The sequence below is a fragment of the Athalia rosae genome, chromosome 3 (assembly GCF_917208135.1).
Source record: "Athalia rosae chromosome 3, iyAthRosa1.1, whole genome shotgun sequence".
In the NCBI taxonomy this organism is placed as follows: domain Eukaryota; kingdom Metazoa; phylum Arthropoda; class Insecta; order Hymenoptera; family Athaliidae; genus Athalia; species Athalia rosae.
Window position 1 is genome coordinate 21,760,450 of NC_064028.1, and position 24,728 is coordinate 21,785,177.

The 24,728-nt window shown below is 36.6% G+C and overlaps 4 protein-coding genes and 1 long non-coding RNA gene across 6 annotated transcripts in view; 2 read left to right on the forward strand and 3 right to left on the reverse strand.

Moving 5' to 3' along the window:
- The first annotated feature begins 129 nt into the window (after positions 1–129).
- On the forward strand, positions 130–5,975 carry LOC105690011 (hepatocyte growth factor-regulated tyrosine kinase substrate). The gene is made up of 11 exons (XM_012407483.3): positions 130–417; positions 512–596; positions 923–998; positions 1,090–1,278; positions 1,645–1,919; positions 2,007–2,082; positions 2,748–2,927; positions 3,026–3,387; positions 3,523–3,836; positions 3,915–4,216; positions 4,310–5,975. Exons 1-11 carry the CDS (start codon positions 381–383, stop codon positions 4,751–4,753), a joined length of 2,340 nt encoding a protein of 779 aa, XP_012262906.2. The 5' UTR covers positions 130–380; the 3' UTR covers positions 4,754–5,975.
- On the reverse strand, positions 5,300–10,631 carry LOC105690002 (putative pyridoxal-dependent decarboxylase domain-containing protein 2). Its single transcript, XM_012407471.3, has 10 exons — positions 10,496–10,631; positions 10,189–10,377; positions 9,304–9,720; positions 8,847–9,128; positions 8,673–8,744; positions 8,334–8,570; positions 7,908–8,252; positions 7,538–7,823; positions 7,193–7,450; positions 5,300–7,106 (listed from the first exon to the last, which is right to left on the reverse strand). Exons 1-10 carry the CDS (start codon positions 10,559–10,561, stop codon positions 6,850–6,852), a joined length of 2,409 nt encoding a protein of 802 aa, XP_012262894.2. The 5' UTR covers positions 10,562–10,631; the 3' UTR covers positions 5,300–6,849.
- LOC125500392 lies at positions 9,729–11,498 on the forward strand. Its single transcript, XR_007277766.1, has 2 exons — positions 9,729–10,159; positions 10,256–11,498. It is a non-coding gene; the product is annotated as an uncharacterized LOC125500392 (long non-coding RNA).
- On the reverse strand, positions 11,011–12,107 carry LOC105689363 (39S ribosomal protein L12, mitochondrial). Its single transcript, XM_012406331.3, has 4 exons — positions 11,928–12,107; positions 11,510–11,750; positions 11,288–11,422; positions 11,011–11,213 (listed from the first exon to the last, which is right to left on the reverse strand). The coding sequence occupies exons 1-4, from the start codon at positions 11,987–11,989 to the stop codon at positions 11,097–11,099; spliced, it is 555 nt and encodes a 184-aa protein (XP_012261754.2). The 5' UTR covers positions 11,990–12,107; the 3' UTR covers positions 11,011–11,096.
- A 6,356-nt stretch (positions 12,108–18,463) lies between these two features.
- The window catches only part of LOC105689291 (discoidin domain-containing receptor 2-like), a 158,094-nt gene continuing 151,829 nt past the window's right edge, over positions 18,464–24,728 (reverse strand). For both annotated transcript variants that reach the window (XM_025747198.2, XM_025747197.2), the window contains one exon: positions 18,464–24,713. In XM_025747198.2, the coding sequence (XP_025602983.2) occupies positions 24,363–24,713 (351 nt within the window). In that variant the 3' untranslated portion in view covers positions 18,464–24,362. The remainder of the gene's footprint in view (positions 24,714–24,728) is intronic.

Sequence of the window (24,728 nt, forward strand, 5' to 3'; positions counted from 1 at the left end):
CGATTTATCCCTGAAAATTTACTATCTCATCTAAGTTCTAGTGTTTGAGAATAGGAGTGATTCATAGTATTTATTATCCATTGATAAAATGCTCATCGATGCAAATTCATTAATAGAATGTGGCAGTCTTTCAAATTCGAATTCTGCTACATTGTATTCGAGTGAAACGCTTCGATAGATCAAAGGTCGTATACGATTATTTAGTCTGACTATAGTGGTGGCTAACTACGAACGGTACGTACAACTTTTGACTAGAACAGTGGTGACGAATCATCGAACATTGACATTCCGCAAGTGTCAGAAGTTAATTGATGTGGAAATATTTGTTAATTAGTAAGTTTATTGAAAAAATTGAGTAAAACTATTCTTGGCATAGTAGAATGTTTCGAACCTCGTCGAATTTCGATAAATTACTTGGTAAGTAAATCCATAATTCGAAGATGATATCGGAGAAATTAAATGTTTTACGCTTTTACTTATTTGTAACTCGTACATATTTTATTGCGTATAGATAAAGCTACAAGTAACTTGCGGCTCGAGCCTGACTGGCCTACAATTCTACAAATCTGCGATCTTATACGACAGGGTGACGTGCAGTAAGTATACAGAAAATATTTGACTTAACCTATGAAATATCCCACAGCTCACAATCAGTTCCAAATGTCAGATTTAGGTACAAATACTTCGTCACACGCATGTTCAGTTCAGAACAATTGCTGCTATAATATGCATCCATTACTATGATGGGGTTTATTTCAATCAGAGATTGTCTTATCACTAGAGTAGAAACTGAATCTGCTGCGCGGAATTTCTAACATCATTTAATATTCGATACAATAAACTTTCGGAGCTTACCAACTATGTAAATTTTGTTGCTGCATAATTTCACTTCTCACAGAGATACTATTTTTATTTCATTTAGGCCCAAATACGCACTTGCTGCCATAAAAAGGAAGTTAACTAACGCAAATCCACACAGTGCTCTATTTGGATTATTGGTTAGTAGGAAAAAGTGAATGATATATCTTTGAAAATGGAGATATTGTAGAACTTGGATAATATTTATTTTTTATCCTGCATGGGGATTAGGTTCTTGAGTCCTGCGTTAAGAACTGTGGGAGTCTAATTCATGATGAAATTGGGACAAAGCAGTATATGGAACAACTGAGAGAACTAGTAAAGACTTCGCCACATGAAAACGTCAGAACAAAAATCCTAGAGTTGATTCAAGCCTGGGCTTTTGCATTCAGAAACAGTCCAAAATACAGAGCAGTTCAGGTACATATCTGTGAACAAACTTTGTTCCCAACTCCTTATGTTATTGAAAAAATGAGGTTCATGTTACATTCAGCTCACCTTTTCCACTGCGATATCATTTAATGTAAAAAATATGGTTTTTTTACACCTAACATAGTCATTGGCTCCCTGTAATCAGTAGCATTAACTGATAAGAGTAAAAATAAGCAGTGATTCACGATTTTTGTACTGCTTACTAATCTAACTCAGTCAAGTTTTGCCTGTGGTACGTTGATTACACTTAGGTTGAACCCTGCTCTTCTTTGTTTAATTAACAAAACTACGAATTGCTCTTATAGCACTACTCAGACTTGGTTAAATTTGCAAATTACTGCTCTATTTTCGCAGGACACAGTGAATATTATGAAAGCTGAGAGTTACAAATTTCCTACATTGAAAGAAAGTGACGCTATGTTTAGTGCTGACACTGCACCAGAATGGGCCGATGGCGATGTTTGCCATAGATGTAGAGTAGCCTTTAATGTGGTGCAAAGAAAGCATCATTGTCGGGCCTGTGGTCAAGTCTTTTGTAATCAATGCTCAAGCAAAGTATCAACATTGCCTAAATTTGGGATTGAAAAAGAAGTTAGAGTCTGCGAGGCTTGTTACGACCAAGTTAACAAGTGAGTTCTGCGATTGTTATATCAAAGTATACACTTGAGATTATATGCTCTGCATGATTAAACAACCATGATTCTCCCAATTTTCAGACCAACTACAGTGACTCCAAAAGATACCGATCTTCCTGCAGAATATCTGACCAGTTCTTTAGCTCAGCAACAACAAGTGAGTGTAAAACTTTTCTGATTTTATTTTTCAATGGGGTAAGTGACAATCATAGAAATTGTTAGATTCCTATATATATATAGAACTGTTATACCTTCTTTGTACAGTACAGTTACAGCAGGTAGCCTTATAAGTCATCGATACGTCTGTTATAATTAAATTACCTCTTGTTCCATAAAGATGGCTTCTAAAACAATGCAGGTAGAATAATCATGTACACATTAAAAAGATATTTTGTATATTATCATTGAAGATGTATGTAAATTTCCGTACAGTTGTGATTTCTGTACAGTTTCATTTGTCAACTTCAACTGTCTCCTGATATTTTTATCTGTCATTAGGTTTCATGAATTTTCGCACTTTATTTTGTATGTACATTGAGATAACTTTTAGTTTGATTTTCAATATATCGATTATGAACCGACGAAAAAATAAACCTTTGAGAAAGTCTAATAAATTTTTGAATCCTAGATATGGTCGAAATACACTGAATGATGATCCATGTTATAACGTAAAAGCAATTATTGTAACAATTAACCTTGCATATCTGCTCACAGTGCGACAAAAAATGGATTGAAGCTATTTGAGAATCTTGAAGTAGATTTCCCAGAGTATGAATTGTCACTTATTTTTGTATATTAAATGCATGTTTATCTTTGTGACAGGTACCGCCGCGCAAAACTGCTGAAGAGCTTCAAGAGGAAGAAGAACTTCAGCTGGCACTAGCTCTGAGCCAAAGCGAAGCTGAGCATAAGGAGAAAGAAAAGAAACGGGTTACGAGTAGCTTGAAGTCTAATCCGATACCATCTATGTCTAGAACGGCATACTCTCCACCACCATCTCCGGTTAGCATGCAAATAAACATCTGTTCCTGCTCTCATTCAAGTGAAAATAAAGTATTGACTGAACGGGTCTGCTATATTTCCATACCATTTGGTTACAGCAAGGTGCTAGCCCCTCAAGAATAAAGGACGAAGAAGAAGAAGTGAATCCGGAATTGGCAAAATATCTTAATCGCAAGTACTGGGAACAGCGGCAAAGTGTGATCGAAGAACATGCGGGCAGATCTGAAGTTGCTAGTCCATCTGCACCTAATATAAGTAGCCCAATGCCACAGAAAATAATCATGACGAAGCAGCAAAATGGTGAAATTGACACACAAATGGAAGAGTTTGTTGCCGCTTTAAGATCGCAAGTTGAGATCTTTGTCAATAGAATGAAGAGTAACTCATCTAGGGGAAGATCCATCGCCAACGACAGCTCTGTACAAACCTTGTTCATGAATATAACGGCCATGCACTCCAGGTACTTGATTATAAACATGTTGTTAATTAATTTTTCTGTTGTGAATATAAAGTATTATACGAGTACCTGATATCTTCAATTGATTCCGAACTTTGACTTAAACTTATAATTAGTCGTGAAAAATGTTGTTTCAAGGCTACTCCGATATATCCAAGAGCAAGATGACGGTCGTGTTTATTATGAAGGACTTCAAGACAAGTTAGCTCAAATGAAGGATGCAAGAGCCGCACTAGATGCATTAAGAGAAGAATACAAAGAAAAAACTAGGCGGCAAGCAGAGGAAGCAGAGAAACAGAGGCAACTACAGATGGCACAAAAGCTCGAAATTATGCGGAAAAAGAAACAGGAATATCTGCAGTATCAGCGGCAGCTTGCATTGCAAAGAATTCAAGAACAGGAGAGGGAAATGCAGATGCGTCAAGAACAACAGAAGCAACAATACATACTAGGTTAGTGAGTCAACTATATTATTGTATCGTTAACATTCGTTGAATTTCACGATCTAATTTTTTCTGATTTATCATTAGGAGGATATCAACCAGTACCTGGCTTCATGGGCCCACCCTCGCAGGGTTCTCCCATTCGGCATGTTCAGTATCAGGGCCCAGGGCCCAACTATAATCCTATGTCACCAACTAACCAAGGAGTATACATGTACGGTCAACCACCAATGAATCAGTATCCAGTGCCTGGGTACGGAATGCAACCAATGGGTCCGCCTTCTCATATGATGGGCCCGATGGGGGGCCCTGAGCAACAAGGTCCGCCCGATCAATCAGTTCAAGGTCGAGAAAGCATGGGTCGAATGCCCGTGTCTGTTCCAGGAATGGTACGTTTGATAAAAATCTCAAATCCATGTTTTTATGTACCAGATTATCGATCGAATGAATAAATTAATACTCATTTTTGATGAAAATCGAAGATGCCACAGATGCCCGGACCTCCCCCGCAGCATCTTCAACAACTGGGTAGTCATCCAATGGGCCAGCCTGGTCACATGCCTCCGCCGCCAGGCCCATCAAACCAAATACCTCAACCGCCAGGCCTTCAAGGTCATATACCTGTTCCGCAAGGTCAGCCATTACCTCAAAATTCTAGCAGTGGCCTTCCACCACAAGGTCCCGGTCCAATTCAAGGACCTCCAGCAAGCAACGGTGGTCCGATGCAGCCCAATCAACCTGCTGTGCAACAAGTACCTAATGTACCTCAAATGCAAAATGCTCCGCAAATGGTTCATCCGCAAGGACCTCCTATGCAATACCAGCAGCCTCCGGTTGTACAATCCGCTCCACCCGAAAATTCACAACCGGCGCAATTAAAGCAGGAACAAAAACCCGATACAGCTGAACTTATTTCGTTCGACTGATGCGAAATTTATACGCGATATTCGATCACATTTAATCTAAGCATTTATGGTTGTATCTAACACGTATATGTATGTATAATCGATTTATCATTAATGGCCGTTATTTGACATGTATAATAAAAAAAAAGAAAGTGAAAGTGGAAGAAAATTCCAGAAGTTTGCACCATTTGGCGTGACTGTAGAAGTTAGAACACATCTTCTATACAGATCGCTATATTCATTTTAGCTAGTATTGATAGCTATAAAAGAATTCATCAGCTTGCGAAGCTTCATGATTTAATCTTCCAATTTAACAAGTCCCCATCTTTGCGTTTCAAAGTTTCACGTGCAATATAGAACGGTTCTATTCTTGTTACATTATTATTTTGTATCAGCTAATACTGAGTACGATTGAGTTAAAGGGTCATTGACCAAGTGCCGAAAATATATAAACATTAAAACGCTTTTTTCATCGCTGTTAAGATATATTAGTTTGGATCTGCATCTTTATCAAAATAGTTGCAGTCTTAAAAGGTAATAAAAAAGGTTTGACAAAAATTATCATAATTATTTTTTCAATAATAGTTTATTAAGTAGCAATACTTTATTACAACAGTTCGGTACATAAATATACATACGAGCGTAATTTATTCTAGATATCTGTCAACAACTGTTTTCTTCATTTAATTTAAATTTTTATTTTCACTAGACGTTTCTGTTCAATCGTGTCTCATCAATAATTTGAAGCAATTTTTTTCTGTATTCATATCCAAATACTTAAAAGTGGGATTATGTATAAATAAGTAATTAACATTACGGGATTTATTCCAATATTTCATTGGGGGGCAAGGCTATTAAAATCTTTAGTGCACCAAAGTAGGTTTGAATCACTCAACTATTATGATTATTATTATTTTTCCATTCTGTTCGGATAAAAATTCAGATACTTGGTAGAAGAACAGGCTTTATAAGTCACCATTCAAGAAAAACACGTAGATGTAAATTTAAAAAAAGTAATATTAATACTTAAAACAATCACAATTGAGTCATGTTATCACATGCTGTATTTTTAAGCATAAGTTGTGCTTCAGAATAATGATGTCTAAAATCTATCTAAATCTGTTTTGAATATTGCAATTTGATGAAGGATTATTAACTTTACCCCATTTTTTTTTGTTTTCAAAGTGAAAATAATGTATTCTTATTTTTAAATAATATATATCTATGCATTAGATGTAACTAATATTTGTTTGTTGGGATCAACTTTATAGTCCGTTACTCTATGGAATTTTATTATACCTTTTATTTGGGCTCAAATTAGTAATTGCTGGTTTGTTATCGACACTTGTTCCCTGTGATGTGATTTCATTATTAATACATATTGTACGGCTATCTAATTTCCTTCATAGGCAAACTAGCAAGCGACGTCATATTCGATTATCATATTTCTGGTGCATTATTAATACAGGGATTGTAAGGTTCATATGCAATTCCTTGATTTGTGTGCTGATTTTAGGGATCACTTTTGCTGGTCGAATAAAGTAATACCGATGACCTATTTTTTCAATTATTGTTGTTGAGTTATCATAGTATGTTCAGTTTAAACAGTGAATCATCAATAAGTTCTATAAAATCTTGTCAATTTTTGTTTTGCAATGCAAATTTTATATGCATTGCCTTATTTTGGATATTCAAATCCTATTCACTTTTAAAGTGTACCACTGACTTAGAAGTAAGGAGCCTTAAATTATTATCATATAGCGGACTGCCGAACAAAATGTATAATTTACAAAGTTTTTATAAGAAACAATCGACATGCATTACTATGATCCCAATTCATTAAGCATTGCTAGGTAAAACTAGAACAAGTGTTAGTAAATCAGTCGTAGTTACATCATCTATTATCAGCGGTATTACCTCTTAACTAATCGACTTTGCCAAGCCCTCTTGTTTTTTTTTATTTTTTAGTTCAGTCCACCTAAGGGAATAAAACTTTGCGATGAACTCAGTTCAGAAGCATGATGTTGGCTACGTTTATGTTCAATGTTGGTTTTTAGGAACATTTCATTCGGAAGCTGCTGCATAATTACACTTGTGATTCAATATAATGAAGTACACTACGATTCTGTTTTCTCCGTAGGTTCTTCTTTGACTTGAGGTTGAGGTGGCATCGCATTAGAAATTGATAATACACTTTTACCACTCTGAAGACTGGAATGGCTTGACGATCGGCTGTGACTTTGACTGTTGGCACCAACTGGAGTTTGGACTAACGGTTGTGGAGGTGTTCTTGCTCCCGAACCATTGCTATTTGTTGAATTTGGTTGCAACTGCATATGGTATTTGTATATATTTTCCGTGCTTTCAACCACACCTAAAATTTTTGTCAAAACAGATGATCAAAGTTTTACAACTCTATAGGTACTCATGGGCTAAGCATATCCACACTACTCAACTTACCAGCTTGCAAGTTCAAACTCCGACCTCGTACACCAGCTTCTTTACTAGGCGGGCTCCACCAATTAACGAAAGTTCCAACTACAGGTACGTGTCTTAGAATTCCTTCCTGCCATAATTTTTCTGCATTTTCTCTTTCCAAATCAGTTTGCGCGGCCTCTATTCCTCGCTTAACCACCTCTGACATTGTATCTAATAGTTTAGAGCTAGCTTCGACTTCTTGACCAACTTGTAGGACTAGTGATAATAATTCAGCAACATCTAAAATTCACAAATAAAATCGTTCATCAGATTATCCAATTTGGTAGGATTTTCATGGCATAATTATTTTGTAAATATCAAACGCACCAGTATCCTGAGTAACCATGCCGAATCGTACACAGGCTAATCCGTCGGCACCCTCGCCTAAAGAAAAAGCCGCGTCAGTGCTTCTCAGTGCCTCAACCAACTGTGTATTTAATCGGTTCAGTTCTTCTTTAGCTTGGTCAGTCATAACATTTGCCCAAGTCGGAGGGGCGTAACGAACTCCACCTAAACCTGCCCATCCAGCCATTTCGACCAAATGAAGCGAATCGTTTTCTGATACTAGTTTTATAAACGTTTCTTTGTGTTCAACGGTTGCCAATAAGATTTCCTAGGAGAACATGAAAAATATTAATTATAATAATCGCACAACGGATTTAAATTCAGAGAACTGTTAGAGTGAAATATTTCTTACGATTTGCTGTTCCAAACAGGCGACAACGTTATCGATGTCTTCGCTTGTGGGTGGTTTATCCGCACATTCTATCGGGCAAATGCGGATAGCAACTCCGTGCTGTTCAATTTCGCATAATTCTATTTGCACATTTTCAACATCTCGGGGGAGAGTCTGACCAAGCCAAGAATTTAACTTGTCGTAATAAGGTGGAACGCGATCCGTAGCTTGTGGATCTCGATCTGCCGGAATGAATTGTAAAACTAAGGAGCTCGCAACTATTTCATACAGTTGAGGACTCCCAACAGGGTTTGCCAACAATTCATTTATCGTGTACGATCCGTTTTCTCCTCCAGGTGTTTGACTCTGAAACAAGAGCAATACGACAATTAAGTCTTTTGGTCATATGTAATACGAATTTTGAAAAAACGATGAAACTGAACTTACCAATAACCGGATGCAATTGAATTTCTTAATTTTGTTGTACAATTCTTCAACGGCTAAGAAACATTGTTTAAATCTATTCTGAATACCATCCCGACCCAACACTTGCAAAGCCGCCCATAATGGCAGCGTTGGTAGGCGCCTCGATAGAGAATCGGACATCAGGCCTGAAACTAACGATAGCGTAGTATCCCTGGGGGTAGGACGTCCTCCCTTGGTGTCGGTTAGTCTATACAATGTCTAAATATGACATTAAGGAATTTGAGGGGAACTTGATATTGTAAACTTGTAATATATATTCTATTTTAGACAAGATTTTGCACAAGATAAAAGAAAGGATACGACCACAGGCAAGGATGGAATTCCCAACCAAATTCCTAAAGGCAATGTTACACTGTCTGCTATTTTTGAAGGCTGAAACAATATAAGAACAAGATTTCATACGAATAAACGTTGATAACTGTACTGTCAACTACTCAATCAGATCAGTATCCTAATAATTCCATTTGTTCTTACCAAATCCTTAGTAGAGTTATTTAAAGTTAAAGCTGCTAAAGAGTGCCCTCTTAAGTGGAGCCACACATTGTATTTTTCACAGATTTCCCGTAGCCGAGTCACATTGTCACAGTGCCCTGTTAACATGGAACCTGCTTCTGCTAGAACTAGTAGAGGTGTAACACTATTTGATTGACTGTCTTCAGCTAAGCGTCTTTCGAGAGCCGATACATCCATACTATGCCTTGAACCAAACATTGTGTTATGTGGAATGGGACGCATGCAGTGCAACGGCAAGGATAGCTGTAACAAAAAGAGTTAGCCTTTGTGACTTTCTTACTTCATTATTGATAGAAATTTGATACAGTTTAAAATCAGTAATTCAAATATCTCGAAATGCTTAATTTGTGAAACAGAGTTTGCTGTTACAAAAATATGGATGTCAGTAGATTTGTGACTGTATTTGATATTTACACACCTGCCGACACAGATGTTGGACTACTGCAAGTGGTGCAGCTGCAGAGCTGTATATTAAAGGTGGTGAGGCTGCCAGTGCCGTAAAACCATCTTCCATATATCTTGGATATTTTCTGTGCAGTGCCAATCGAGTCACCCTTATCAAGCCCTCTAAATGGTCATCATGGAAGGACGACGCACAATCAACGAATCTGAAAATATGGCTCAACCATCTCGTTGTATCAGCAGCCAAACGACCAGCTAATCTTTGTGCATGTGGTCTTGGTAATGCAGCGGCATAAGCAGCAACGCTGTTAGCTACCAGAGCTAATTTTGCAGCATCAGTTAGTGTTGGCAAAGTCGTTATTTGACTTGGTGGAGGTTCTGTGGGTTCCTCCTCAGTAATTTGCGCTGGTGCATCTTCGTGGATCACTAAATCCTAGAAAAAAGTGATTTAAAGCTCATTTCTTTCTTTCTAGTTTTCATGAGGAAATATATTTTCCCAAATAGAAATATTTGTGGAAACTGTTCACCAAGCCTGAAAGAATTTCCAGCTCAGATATTATCTTATCATTCCATCATCAAATACTGATCAATCGATCCAAGTGTGGGTAACGTAGCTAGTGTCTACTAATAAGACAAAAGCACGAAAAAGTAACCCGTGCACTAATGCGTTGATTGGAAATGTACCTAATACGTGGCTCAAAAATGCTAGCAACACACGCCATCGCACCGTGCGCTAAACCATCGTATTAGAAACGTCCACAGTTTTTAATAATTTTTATCAGTAAAGGCGCGCAATCAAGAATCGAGTGCAAAGTTCTATCCGCATGGACCAATTGAATGATCGCGCTAGAAAATGAACCAATGAAACATCGGTAATGGCTTCTGCTAGTTTTTCACTCACCTGAATAAGTGACAATATTTCTTCAGGACTTTTTGATTGGGATAAAAATCCGGATGGATTATTCCAGGTATTTCCACCTCCATCTGCGGCCCTTTCAACAGCTTCTTCGAGTCGGGAAATAACCTGTGAGGCCTGAAATTCTAAAGCACCCACCTCGTTGTCTCTGGACTTTGCTGTGGCGGCGGTCACCTGTCAGAATCATTATAAAAACGTGAGAAACTCACTATAATATTGTCAAAAAAAAACCTCCCTAAATCAGGGCTACAATATTTTGATTACTGATGATTTCTAACGAAGATTCACCCACCTCAAGAGCATTTTCCGTTATATTTTCCATCACCGCTTTACTGTTTGTGTCAACCTCCTCGGCCATCGTGGCAGTAGTCGTGGCTTAGGGGCGTAATTGCGTACCTAAAGGCCCCAATAATTAACGCGTCATTGATCATTCAATGATTCACTCTTAGCGTCGATCAAAATTAGACTAAAATCATCAGACTAACTTGACTACAGTATGTATTTACAACATCGTTTATTCTCGCAGAAACTTTTTTATGATAACTCAGAATATTCCCCCCAATAATACGCTCTTGAGATTATCGACACCGACACGCTGCAAAATCTGGAGGAAATATGAACAATTTTACGGATGGTTGACATACTTTTCTATCGCAGCACTCATTTATCATCGTTTTGATAGTGCCATAACTAAAATTCCTCACACCCAGACCTTCATTAATTTACCAAACGATCCAGCGCCAAGACTGGATCAGTCATTTGAGTTCAATGAATGGAAAAATGAATGAAGAAAATGAGATACATGTCTTTGTTTAATGTACATTTATTTCTATGATTCTACGACGTAAGTTACAAATCGTGTGTTGCTGTGTTTGGTAACAGTTAAAAATTATTTATTCAATTTCAATAACAGCACCAACTTTGGTAAGTGCTTCTTTCAGCTTCTCAGCTTCTTCCTTTGGAATATCAGCCTTTACAACTGCTGGAGCGCTTTCCACAAACTTCTTGGCCTGAGGGATGATGATAACAGGTTAAGAACAGCATTTAAAATCGGAGTAGATGAGGAATTATTTAACTCAGTTACCTGAACAAGGTTCATTCCTTCTAATTGACTTTTGCATTCTTTGATAAGCGCTACTTTCTGTTTCTCATCAAACTGCATAAGCTTAACTGTGAATGAAGTTTGTACTTTTTTTGCTGCGGGAGCATCCTCATCATCCTGTAGCAAAAGATATCAACATTGACATATAAGATTCTTGAAAAAAGAAATAGCATAAAATCTTTTCCCATTTAATTATAATCAAACCTCAGCTTTTGGTGCAGCTAGACCAGCGAATCCACCGATGGGCATAACGGGTGCATCGGGCAGATTTAGCCTCCTTTTTAATACATCACTAAGTTCTGCTACCTCCAATAAGCTCAGCGCTGTTATGTCAGTGGCAATTCTATCAATTTTGGGACTGACTGGCTTCTCCACTCCTTCGGGATGCGGAATGCTGAGGGGCTCCGATGGCTGAGCCAAAGTAGCAGTTTGGTGCGACGTGGTACTGAGAAGAAAAAGAGGTCATATCAAGATAATTCATTTCTGACGGAAGAGAAATCGACACGTTAATTGAAAGATTACTACGGTAAATAATATGCATTATCGGTACCGATCTTGAAAAAGTAAGGTTGTGTAAGCCTGCGTTAGGAGAATTGCAGCGAGATATTATTTCAATATTTACCATTTATGGAATTGACGTAGCTGCCGTACGTTTTGTCGCAATACCATGCGTAAGGAATTCATATTTTTACAGCAATTAGGTAACAATTTGATTGATGTTTTCGAAATTATTCCACCCGAACGAAAATGTTCACCGCAAGCTAGTAAAAGACAAGTTTCCCCAAAAATTCTACCATGATTCTAGTTCACGATTTCACCTCCATGAATTCATGTCGCTGTTGAGAGTTTCACCATTTTAAGATGAACTTCCGATAGATTTGAATTTATACCGCCAACTATGAAAGCAAAGTAAAATAATTAGCTTTGACTGATACAAATTCTCAGTCAATATAATCAGTAGTAGGTATATCGGATATATGAGTGCATATCTCGATCACGGGCAGAGTATGGATGAAAAATGATGGTATTGCCGGGCAAAATGTGAAGTATTTTGGAAATCAAATACAGGATACTTTTGTAATGTATTTTGACCTGCGTAACACGAATTTGTCGAGTAAATTAAGCTAGGCGTAATATTCTCTGAGATAACTCAATTTTTCTGCAGCTGCAATTTATGTTTATCATGTATACTCACCTCCACTCAAATCTTTGTTTCAGGAGACGAATCTCCATACTATGGAGCAGTTTGGTATCTCATCAAGAATAGAAGACTATCCTTGGAGCATCTAGAAGGCCTCTAGTCATATGTTGAGCGTAGATAATTTATACATGAATAAGTTTTGTGGTTTTTGTTGAAAACTATCAGATTATTAAAACAATATAATTGAAAGAGGAGTACAGTGAATAGAGAATGAATAATATGTTATACATATGAGTGTGCTAAAGAGATTTTGATATTTTGTTCACAACTATTTCATTATGAATTTAATGTAAAAGTAGATAAAGGTGTTAGCATCACTATTGCAACTCTTTCGGAAATAAGAGAAAATAAATGTATCTAAAGTAATGAGTTCATGTGAGCCATTATTATGTGACAAAATGTATTTTCGACCGTTTATTTATCAATAAACATCAACTGCTACTAATGAACAGTTGTAAATTTACTTTCCATCACTTCATCATTCACCAAATAATGGAACGTTACCGAGCTGCTCGCAGGCCTGATCATATGCAATCATATGTATTCGATCTAAGTCCTATGCCGCATAAATGAGCAATCACCAAGCTGCTCGCAGGACTAAGCATATGCCTCTTTATGCATTCAATCATTCAATCAAGTTTGCACACAAACCGAAACCGATAATGTACATCTCCAGAATACCGGCCCTGAAAATTGAAAGTTTGCCGAAGAGTGGAGATTTGTATCAGGAGAACAGGAAACCCGAGGAGGTGGTCCGAAACTTGGTGCCTCATCATGTGCATGCATTCAATCCTTCATGATTATTTCTAGTTTGATAGAGAGAGCGACTGATTCTTGGCAGGACTAACTCTACATCTGCCTATGTATTTATTTATTCAATAAATCGTAGATACAAGAGGAAAAAAGTAATTTCTTGCTTTAGAACAGCGTTTCCGAAGTTTGGAATTTAGGTCAAAAAATTTTCTGGGTATCAGGAGAACAGGAAAACCGAGGAGGTATTCCAAAACCTGGTGCCTCATCATGTGCATGCGTTCCACCCTGTTTATTTATTCCTAGTATGAGAGAGAGAGCAACTGATGCATTGCAGGACTGACTGCATGCATGCCTGTGTCTTCGATCGTTCAATCATGCTTCAAACCAGACGTGATAATGTAGAGCTCTAGAATGCCGGCCCTGAAAATTGAAAGTTTGCCGAAAAGTGGAGATTTGTATCAGGAGAACAGGAAACCCGAGGAGGTGGTCCGAAACTTGGTGCCTCATCATGTGCATGCATTCAATCCTTCATGATTATTTCTAGTTTGATAGAGAGAGCGACTGATTCTTTGCAGGACTAACTATACATCTGCCTATGTATTTATTTATTCAATAAATCGTAGATACAAGAGAAAAAAAGTAATTTCTTGCTTTAGAACAGCGTTTCCGAAGTTTAGAATTTAGGTCAAAAAATTTTCTGGGTATCAGGAGAACAGGAAAACCGAGGAGGTATTCCAAAACCTGGTGCCTCATCATGTGCATGCGTTCCACCCTGTTTATTTATTCCTAGTATGAGAGAGAGAGCAACTGATGCATCGCAGGACTGACTGCATGCATGCCTGTGTCTTCGATCGTTCAATCATGCTTCAAACCGGACGTGATAATGTAGAGCTCTAGAATGCCGGCCCTGAAAATTGAAAGTTTGCCGAAAAGTGGAGATTTGTATCAGGAGAACAGGAAACCCGAGGAGGTGGTCCGAAACTTGGTGCCTCATCATGTGCATGCATTCAATCCTTCATGATTATTTCTAGTTTGATAGAGAGAGCGACTGATTCTTTGCAGGACTAACTATACATCTGCCTATGTATTTATTTATTCAATAAATCGTAGATACAAGAGAAAAAAAGTAATTTCTTGCTTTAGAACAGCGTTTCCGAAGTTTAGAATTTAGGTCAAAAAGGTTTCTGGGTATCAGGAGAACAGGAAAACCGAGGAGGTATTCCAAAACCTGGTGCCTCATCATGTGCATGCGTTCCACCCTGTTTATTTATTCCTAGTATGAGAGAGAGAGCAACTGATGCATTGCAGGACTGACTGCATGCATGCCTGTGTCTTCGATCGTTCAATCATGCTTCAAACCGGACGTGATAATGTAGAGCTCTAGAATGCCGGCCCTGAAAATTGAAAGTTTGCCGAAAAGTGGAGATTTGTATCAGGAGAACAGGAAACCCGAGGAGGTGGTCCGAAACTTGGTGCCTCATCATGTGCATGCATTCAATCCTTCATGATTATTTCTAGTTTGATAGAGAGAGCGACTGATTCTTGGCAGGACTAACTCTACATCTGCCTATGTATTTATTTATTCAATAAATCGTAGATACAAGAGGAAAAAAGTAATTTCTTGCTTTAGAACAGCGTTTCCGAAGTTTAGAATTTAGGTCAAAAAATTTTCTGGGTATCAGGAGAACAGGAAAACCGAGGAGGTATTCCAAAACCTGGTGCCTCATCATGTGCATGCGTTCCACCCTGTTTATTTATTCCTAGTATGAGAGAGAGAGCAACTGATGCATCGCAGGACTGACTGCATGCATGCCTGTGTCTTCGATCGTTCAATCATGCTTCAAACCGGACGTGATAATGTAGAGCTCTAGAATGCCGGCCCTGAAAATTGAAAGTTTGCCGAAAAGTGGAGATTTGTATCAGGAGAACAGGAAACCCGAGGAGGTGGTCCGAAACTTGGTGCCTCATCATGTGCATGCATTCAATCCTTCATGATTATTTCTAGTTTGATAGAGAGAGCGACTGATTCTTTGCAGGACTAACTATACATCTGCCTATGTATTTATTTATTCAATAAATCGTAGATACAAGAGAAAAAAAGTAATTTCTTGCTTTAGAACAGCGTTTCCGAAGTTTAGAATTTAGGTCAAAAAATTTTCTGGGTATCAGGAGAACAGGAAAACCGAGGAGGTATTCCAAAACCTGGTGCCTCATCATGTGCATGCGTTCCACCCTGTTTATTTATTCCTAGTATGAGAGAGAGAGCAACTGATGCATCGCAGGACTGACTGCATGCATGCCTGTGTCTTCGATCGTTCAATCATGCTTCAAACCGGACGTGATAATGTAGAGCTCTAGAATGCCGGCCCTGAAAATTGAAAGTTTGCCGAAAAGTGGAGATTTGTATCAGGAGAACAGGAAACCCGAGGAGGTGGTCCGAAACTTGGTGCCTCATCATGTGCATGCATTCAATCCTTCATGATTATTTCTAGTTTGATAGAGAGAGCGACTGATTCTTTGCAGGACTAACTATACATCTGCCTATGTATTTATTTATTCAATAAATCGTAGATACAAGAGGAAAAAAGTAATTTCTTGCTTTAGAACAGCGTTTCCGAAGTTTAGAATTTAGGTCAAAAAATTTTCTGGGTATCAGGAGAACAGGAAAACCGAGGAGGTATTCCAAAACCTGGTGCCTCATCATGTGCATGCGTTCCACCCTGTTTATTTATTCCTAGTATGAGAGAGAGAACAACTGATGCATCGCAGGACTGACTGCATGCATGCCTGTGTCTTCGATCGTTCAATCATGCTTCAAACCGGACGTGATAATGTAGAGCTCTAGAATGCCGGCCCTGAAAATTGAAAGTTTGCCGAAAAGTGGAGATTTGTATCAGGGGAACAGGAAACCCGAGGAGGTGGTCCGAAACTTGGTGCCTCATCATGTGCATGCATTCAATCCTTCATGATTATTTCTAGTTTGATAGAGAGAGCGACTGATTCTTTGCAGGACTAACTATACATCTGCCTATGTATTTATTTATTCAATAAATCGTAGATACAAGAGGAAAAAAGTAATTTCTTGCTTTAGAACAGCGTTTCCGAAGTTCAGAATTTAGGTCAAAAAATTTTCTGGGTATCAGGAGAACAGGAAAACCGAGGAGGTATTCCAAAACCTGGTGCCTCATCATGTGCATGCGTTCCACCCTGTTTATTTATTCCTAGTATGAGAGAGAGAGCAACTGATGCATTGCAGGACTGACTGCATGCATGCCTGTGTCTTCGATCGTTCAATCATGCTTCAAACCGGACGTGATAATGTAGAGCTCTAGAATGCCGGCCCTGAAAATTGAAAGTTTGCCGAAAAGTGGAGATTTGTATCAGGAGAACAGGAAACCCGAGGAGGTGGTCCGAAACTTGGTGCCTCATCATGTGCATGCATTCAATCCTTCATGATTATTTCTAGTTTGATAGAGAGAGCGACTGATTCTTTGCAGGACTAACTATACATCTGCCTATGTATTTATTTATTCAATAAATCGTAGATACAAGAGGAAAAAAGTAATTTCTTGCTTTAGAACAGCGTTTCCGAAGTTCAGAATTTAGGTCAAAAAATTTTCTGGGTATCAGGAGAACAGGAAAACCGAGGAGGTATTCCAAAACCTGGTGCCTCATCATGTGCATGCGTTCCACCCTGTTTATTTATTCCTAGTATGAGAGAGAGAGCAACTGATGCATTGCAGGACTGACTGCATGCATGCCTGTGTCTTCGATCGTTCAATCATGCTTCAAACCGGACGTGATAATGTAGAGCTCTAGAATGCCGGCCCTGAAAATTGAAAGTTTGCCGAAAAGTGGAGATTTGTATCAGGAGAACAGGAAACCCGAGGAGGTGGTCCGAAACTTGGTGCCTCATCATGTGCATGCATCCAATCCTTCATGATTATTTCTAGTTTGATAGAGAGAGCGACTGATTCTTTGCAGGACTAACTATACATCTGCCTATGTATTTATTTATTCAATAAATCGTAGATACAAGAGGAAAAAAGTAATTTCTTGCTTCAGAACAGCGTTTCCGAAGTTTAGAATTTAGGTCAAGAAATTCTCTGGGTATCAGGAGAACAGGAAAACCGAGGAGGTATTCCAAAACCTAGTGCCTCATCATGTGCATGCCTCTTATTCTTTGTATTAAATCCTACTATGATATGCAATGATGGAGATAAAGCAACTGATTGCATACAGGACTAAGCATACGCCTTTCTATGCATGCAATCATTCAATCACACTTTCAGACAAACCGGAACTGATAACGTAGAGCTCCAGAATACTCGCCCTAAAAATGCTCAGCTTGCCCAAAACTGGAAATTTCTATTCGGAGAACAGGATAGGCGAGGACGTGGTTCCGAGTCTGGACCTAATGTCGTTATTTGTCGCTTATAAAGAATGCTAATTTGTAAAGGGTGCAGGGGTGTAATTTATGACAATGGACTAATCAACTCTGAGTGTGTTTTTCATTTATTATTGTCATAGCTTTACATTATTCGACACTCTTACTATCGAATTTAAAAATGTCGTATTCAAAACGTTATAACACTGTTTATTGGATATTTACTTAACATAATACTACAATGTCGTCTTAATCATCCTTATGAATATCCAACGCACTTTATTTCTTATCAATTATTAGTGACATATGATCATTGATTTCCAAATTCAAAACTCTGACCGACATCGACACAGTTTCTGTTGAAGGTAAGGAAATGTTTTTCAGCGTAGTACGAATCGTGGCATCGGTTCAATTTAGTGAGTCCACGCGGATGTTGATTTTGGCCCGATGCCGAATATCCTGGAAGATCTGCAAAAGAAATCAAGATAAATCGATGAGTTTTCGTTTCATTCCAATCTGTACAAAATCTTTCCCTTGATCAGATCATTTTCACTTCGAAACAAGATCAAATAATATTTTCATAACATGCTATGACTGAACGTGTTAGTATCTTGTAAATTCATCGCAAATTCCCTTTTCTTTGTATTGCACAGCAATGAAATGTTTGCTAGATATCCGCGAAACAATTCGCTGGTAAGAATTAATATTGGTCACACTCACTTTGAGATAACATCTTCCCTCAAGAGTTCTTCTGCTGCTGGACCCAAAATCTTCCTTATCATAAATGTATAGGTTTAAAAATTCCAAAAGCATCTTATTTTCTTCACAAAATTCGAACTTTTCCTTTTTATTACTTTTCTTTAGTTATTGCAATTACAATTCAGTACATAATATCATAGTATCATCAATTATCGAAATATTCAGCATAATAGTTAAGGTAAAAGTTTCACACGATATTATTTCATTAGTTTTCAAACCTGGCATTGCGGTACAATTCGTCGCATAGTGATATGAATATTCTCTATGTGCTTTTATCCATTTTCATTTGGTTTATTCCCTCCTTCTCTTCATATCTCCAATAAAAGGGAATGTAACTTTCTCTCTATCGCAATCAGTATACGGATAACATTCAAATCCATCACCGGCGAAAAAGACTTCCTTCCATTTCAACGCCGTAAAAATAAAATATAATTTCGTTGTTTCTAAAATAAATTTTCAAATAAAATCTCGGAATCCCTTATCTAAACGACGTTAATTATGCAAGCAACTTCGGCGTTTTATTTATAAGTATGTATTGCAATAAATTGATACAGAGGTACGTTTCACTAATCGATATGTCTCTTCGCATATCGATGGGAATTATTCTTCATTTACGATTATGATAATATTCATATTCATATTCATATACATATATATATTTATATCATTTTCATCATAACTTAATTTATCTAATAAGTTAAATTACTGTTGCTGGATATACAAACTACATAATCTGGTTTCATATATACATCTACCAAATAACACGTATGCGCTATATATTTTTTTGTGGATTATTTGTTTCATTCTTCGTTTTCATTACTATATAGTTTCCGTTATCGTGTACCATATTATTGAAAAAAATTTATTTCCTCAGTGTTTCTTACTTTTTTAGTAATGTAATGTATGTGATAATCTTAATGCTGAAAATAATACCAATAATGGTAATGATGATGATCCGAAAACTAATATTCAATAACACACCGGTAGTTCCTAAGTCGTTGTACATTTTTATATAATTACCATTTCATAGTACTATAGATAGAATTATATCTCGTTACCACCTTATCGATTAACAATAATTAATATTACCGTAAGTAAAACTATATTTGAAAAATCCTCGCATTGATAGAAACAATATCCATAGTAATCACGATAATGATAATGATTGTAATGGTTCCTAGATAGCGTGTGTGGTCTATTTCTATCTATGTATATGTATATATTATATGTATATAATGTAATTGATATTTACAGAGTTGAGATACAAAATTATAAACAGTATTTATTAGTATAAAATAATTTTATGATTATAAAGATAATATTATAGGTAATCATATAGCGTAGAAGGTAGCCTGGTGAGCTCTTCAAAGTCTTTTAAAAATTAGTAACATTTTTCAATTCCATTGTCGTTAACTCCTTTGTTGATTAATAATGTGAAAAGTAAAATGGATGTATGACGAAAAATTAAACCAAGAAATGGAGGATTCATGGCTTTTTTTATCTATGACCTGATCATTTCAGCGATATCAGATTGTCCATCATTAACTCGACGATGAAGTTGAATTTCTTTGTCATTATATTTTTGGTACTACGAAGCATCAAATAAGTTGAAAAAAAGTTCAAATGATAATAAATTACTCAGTCTCAAAGCTCATGCTTATGATTGTCAATCAATAATTATAATTCACACTTACGGTCAAATTGTGATAATAGTATTTATAACAACGGAGGTTCAATAGAAAATTAAGAAAGAATATAAAAAATAAAATAGAGCTAGGAGAGCTCACCGTTCGACGTCACGAGCTGTGCTATCGTCGTGCACGTGGAGTGTGTATAGGTATAACTTGGCTTTCTAATAATTTCCCATTCATGTAGAAATAATTTCGACGTTTGGCGATTGAAGGTCAATTCAGTTGGATGAGATCAAAAAGTGGCAGTATAGGATGTTCACATTAACATCGAAGATATTCAAACTGAATATAAAAAAATAATATTGAATCATTCAAATGTATACGACTCGTAAACGACATGGGAGATACTAGAGAGACAGAACTGGAGGAATAGGGGCTGGCATTTGGAGGTCGAAGGTCGAGTTGTATGTCAAGGTTGAATTGAGGACGAGGTTGAGAGTGAGGATGGCACAGATAGGTACTTGCTAGCAGTAAAGAGGGGCAGCAATACAGCCAAAGGCAGCGTTATACTTATATGCTAACTATATATTTATGTATATAATAACTTGACGTCGATTTCTACCCTATGCTTAGAAGTACACATTTGTCTAAATCGACCCAACAATATCTACTCGTAATTTGCAACGACTTAAATTTATTCTTAAATTACATCGTTATACATAGTTATATGTATTTCACGTTGACCTCAATTCTTTCTCAATTTTTTTCTTTCTATTCAGCTACCTTTTTAATTTCTTCAGGTGATACTAAAACGTCCGAAACACCTGAACAATTTCTGTCAATTCATTCCATCTATTATCATCTATGCTATTATATTGAAAATATCGCGCAGGTATTTCACTTCAACATTAATGACTTTTTTCGACATTGGGAATTACGAAGATAGAAAAAAAAAAATGATAACAGACGAGTTTTAAATCTTCTCCCCTAATTTCTTTCGTTGTCTTAACCGATTCGGTGTTATACTACAAGTGTATTAATTGTTTATAAGAATATCGCGATGTATAACTTCTTTCAAATCGGTACCAATATTTTCTTTTTCTTTTTTTTCCTCATTTTCAATCTTTGAGATTGTCGATTGTTTTTTTTTTCGTTTTTTTTTTTTTATAAATTACATCTAGTGTTAAGACTCATTTATTCAACATCACTATTATTAACGTTGGACTTTGCACACGACTGATTTTTATACAGAACTATCGATACAATTGGAGTAACAAAATTACACATTGTGGATATTGAATACAATTTGAAAACTCGATTCGGAAACTGATTATACGCGGATAGCATTTGTAAAAGCCGATACCACGTCTATGTAAAGTATCTAATTATTTGTAAGTGCAATTCGATATTCAGCGTTCAATAAACGATACATAGCTTTGTATAGAATTCCGCGCACATATTGCATTCCTCCTACTGCTGATGGTTTTTTTTTTTCGTTTTTCCGTTTTTCTATTCACGTTTTTAAATTTATATAAAATCAATTCTACGATATGTCAATACTTGTTTTTTTTTCTCCCCTCTAAATTATAGTCAATTTATTATAATTCCATACATGTGATATGATTCGCATATACATATTTCAACTAGAATTATACACATGAATCGCAATATATCCCGGTGCAAAACGATTATTGGAAACTCGTCAAATCACACTCAACTTTTCAATTCCCACCAATACCTTTTCCTTATTTTTTTACTCCTCGGTTTATTTTCATTTCAGGTTTATTCGTATCTTCGGTGTAACTGACTATACCAGTTTTATATATGATAGCGAAATTTTCTCTACAGTGTATGACAAAAACAACGATGACTCGAGATCAGGGGTTAATCACATCATCGTGAGTGTTATTATTATTATTATTACTATGATTGATATCATTAATATCACTATCATCAAAATTATTGCAATAAATAAGGACAGCGAAAATCATACCGCGAAATTTAATATCGTAATGCCAACAGTGCAATAACGATAAGGTTGACGATAATGATGAGAGTTTAATGACACAACATTAGTATCGAAGGTGAATCAGAATCGATCGAGTGATTTTTGCTATTTTCTGTTCATTCATTTACTTTTGTTCTTTAGATTGAGACTCCATTTCACTCGGGGGACCTATTTAAACAGCTTTATCGTACCGTAATCAAATGTGTTCCAAACATATTAGTTATTTTTTGTTGCTTACATCTGCTTCGCTTTCATCCTCAGGAATATCCAAACGCACCTCACTCACTAATTAAACATGTAATTGAGAATTCTTTTTTTTTTTTGTTTCATATTTCCTTCCTTTTCTTCCCTTTTTGTTCTCTTTTATTCTATATTTACAATAAATATATTAATTTTCATTGATCCCGCCTATTTTATTTAAAATTACAATTATGATGTGTCATAGCCATGGTACGCAGCGTATCTATATTTATATAATATGTGATATATATATATACATGCATGTATATAATGTATATATGCTATTATTTGATTTATATAGGTATTTTTTTTTTTTTTCTTTTCAAATTATTTATATATTTATAATTAGTTGTTCATGTTTAATACACTACGTATCAATTATGTCTAGGTATGTAATATTCGAAGTGTAATGGATAGGCCGCATATATATATCAATCATATCTCGAGATATTTCTCTACGTTAATAGTGTCTACGCAATTGTTCTTTGTTTTTTTTAAATCAATAATCGAATTACCGAATCAATGCAATAATATTATATTCATTATGTATCTAATCTAATGAATACGCATACCTCACGTGGTATGTAGTTTTATTTCATCATTTTTATTCTCTTTATATTTATCTATAATAGGAGACGCACGCCGGTAATTAATTCGTTGTTATTCTTTTAACGGGTATTTTATTTTATTCTTTTTCGTTTCTATAAAATTCTCGTACCTATCATTTATTCATTAATTCGTTCGTTCGTTGGTTGGTTCGTCAATCGATCGATCGTAAAGTATCTCAAGATCATATTTCGTCTTCAGTAAATTTGACGCCTGAATTATCATGGCAGCCATAGGGGTGGGTGTGTTTTAGTCGTTAAAAGGGGTGAAAGGCATAACATCGGAGTCGTAAAGTATCGCGCTATTTCAAACTACTACAGAGGTTGTCTGTTACGACTCAAGACTCACATCTTACAGAGTTACGAGTTACGAGTTAAGGGGACTTATTACAACTTATTATATGTATAGGTATTATAATAACCGCTGACTTTAGACGAACGTTTAACTTACGTTGAATCTAAACTAGCAACAGTCACTAAATTATACATGACTATAACAACCAGTCTTATCTAAAAGTATATATGTATACATACATATCGTGGTAAATCAAGGTATAAGGTAAGGCTATAAGAAATTTCAGTTACAATAATTTTGAAAAAAATGATTCTACGCGTATAACAAGTAAGTTGATTTTTTTTTCTTACAGTTGTATGAGTTCACATTTCATGCATTACTTTGCTGGTTGAATGGGTCTTTTTTTTTTTCTTTTTTTTTTTTTTTTCAAATAAAATCGCTGCCGAGTCGACGACCGATCCGTTCAGATTTTTCGTCAGTCAGGCTTTAATCGTCGTTTTCTCTTGCCGAACTCGTGCGACTTTATTGATTCGCTTGGCGCGGGGCTTTCACCGGGTATATGATAGAGGAGTATCCGTTTGATTTGGATAATGATCAAAATCGGACAAGGTCTTGTACGCCCTTATACTCTATAGGTATTGTACATCTTGAGTCGATGTTATTATTTTATAACGTTCCAATTAGACATCATGCCGATGTACGAGGTCGATTCGCTGACTAATTTCTATACAGAGAATGTTGCGCGATCCACCGACACCGGAGTTGGTAGTACTACGTACGTACGTACATACACCACTTATACAGTATATATTACACATAGCTAACAACTAACTCAGGATTCGCTCATCCAAGGGATGATAAACTTTGATCATTGTTATTACCGCCACTTAACTACGAGTAGGTTGCTTTACCTTGTAGTATATATACCGGCGATGGATATACACTAGGAATCTCTTATAACCCGAACGAACTCACGTTATACGATCGAATTTGAACCGACGACCTTTCGACGATCCCTTCGTAATATTATAACCTGCACCTGCAGCACCATTACTACCGTCACCACAACCATAGTGGTAAATGTAGTCTATCCAACTATGAAATTATAGTTATACAGTGTACAGTATATAGGTAGGTATGTATAAATATATATGTGTAATAACATCGGATGATTAGTATCAAGACGTTGGTGCGTATCCAAGATTTTTACGTTGAAGGAATAACGAAATTTCACGAAAAGTTGGTCTTTCATTTTCATCCCTCCTCCAGCACTCTAGCATCAGGTCGTAGATATCCTTCGACGAGGCTGTCGGTCGTTGCAGATAAACAAATTCTGCCGAAACTTCTTCGTCGTTCAAATCTTCTCGTTCGATTAAATCCGATCCAGAAGTGTTGCGCTGAAGTCGTCCTAAACTCGCTACTACTTCTTTATCCGACAAATGTTCGTAAGGTACGCGTCTACCGAGGTTTAAAATTTCCCATAATGTAACCGCGAACGCCCATACATCACTTTTAGTCGTATATTTACCCTGGAAAAAAATTAA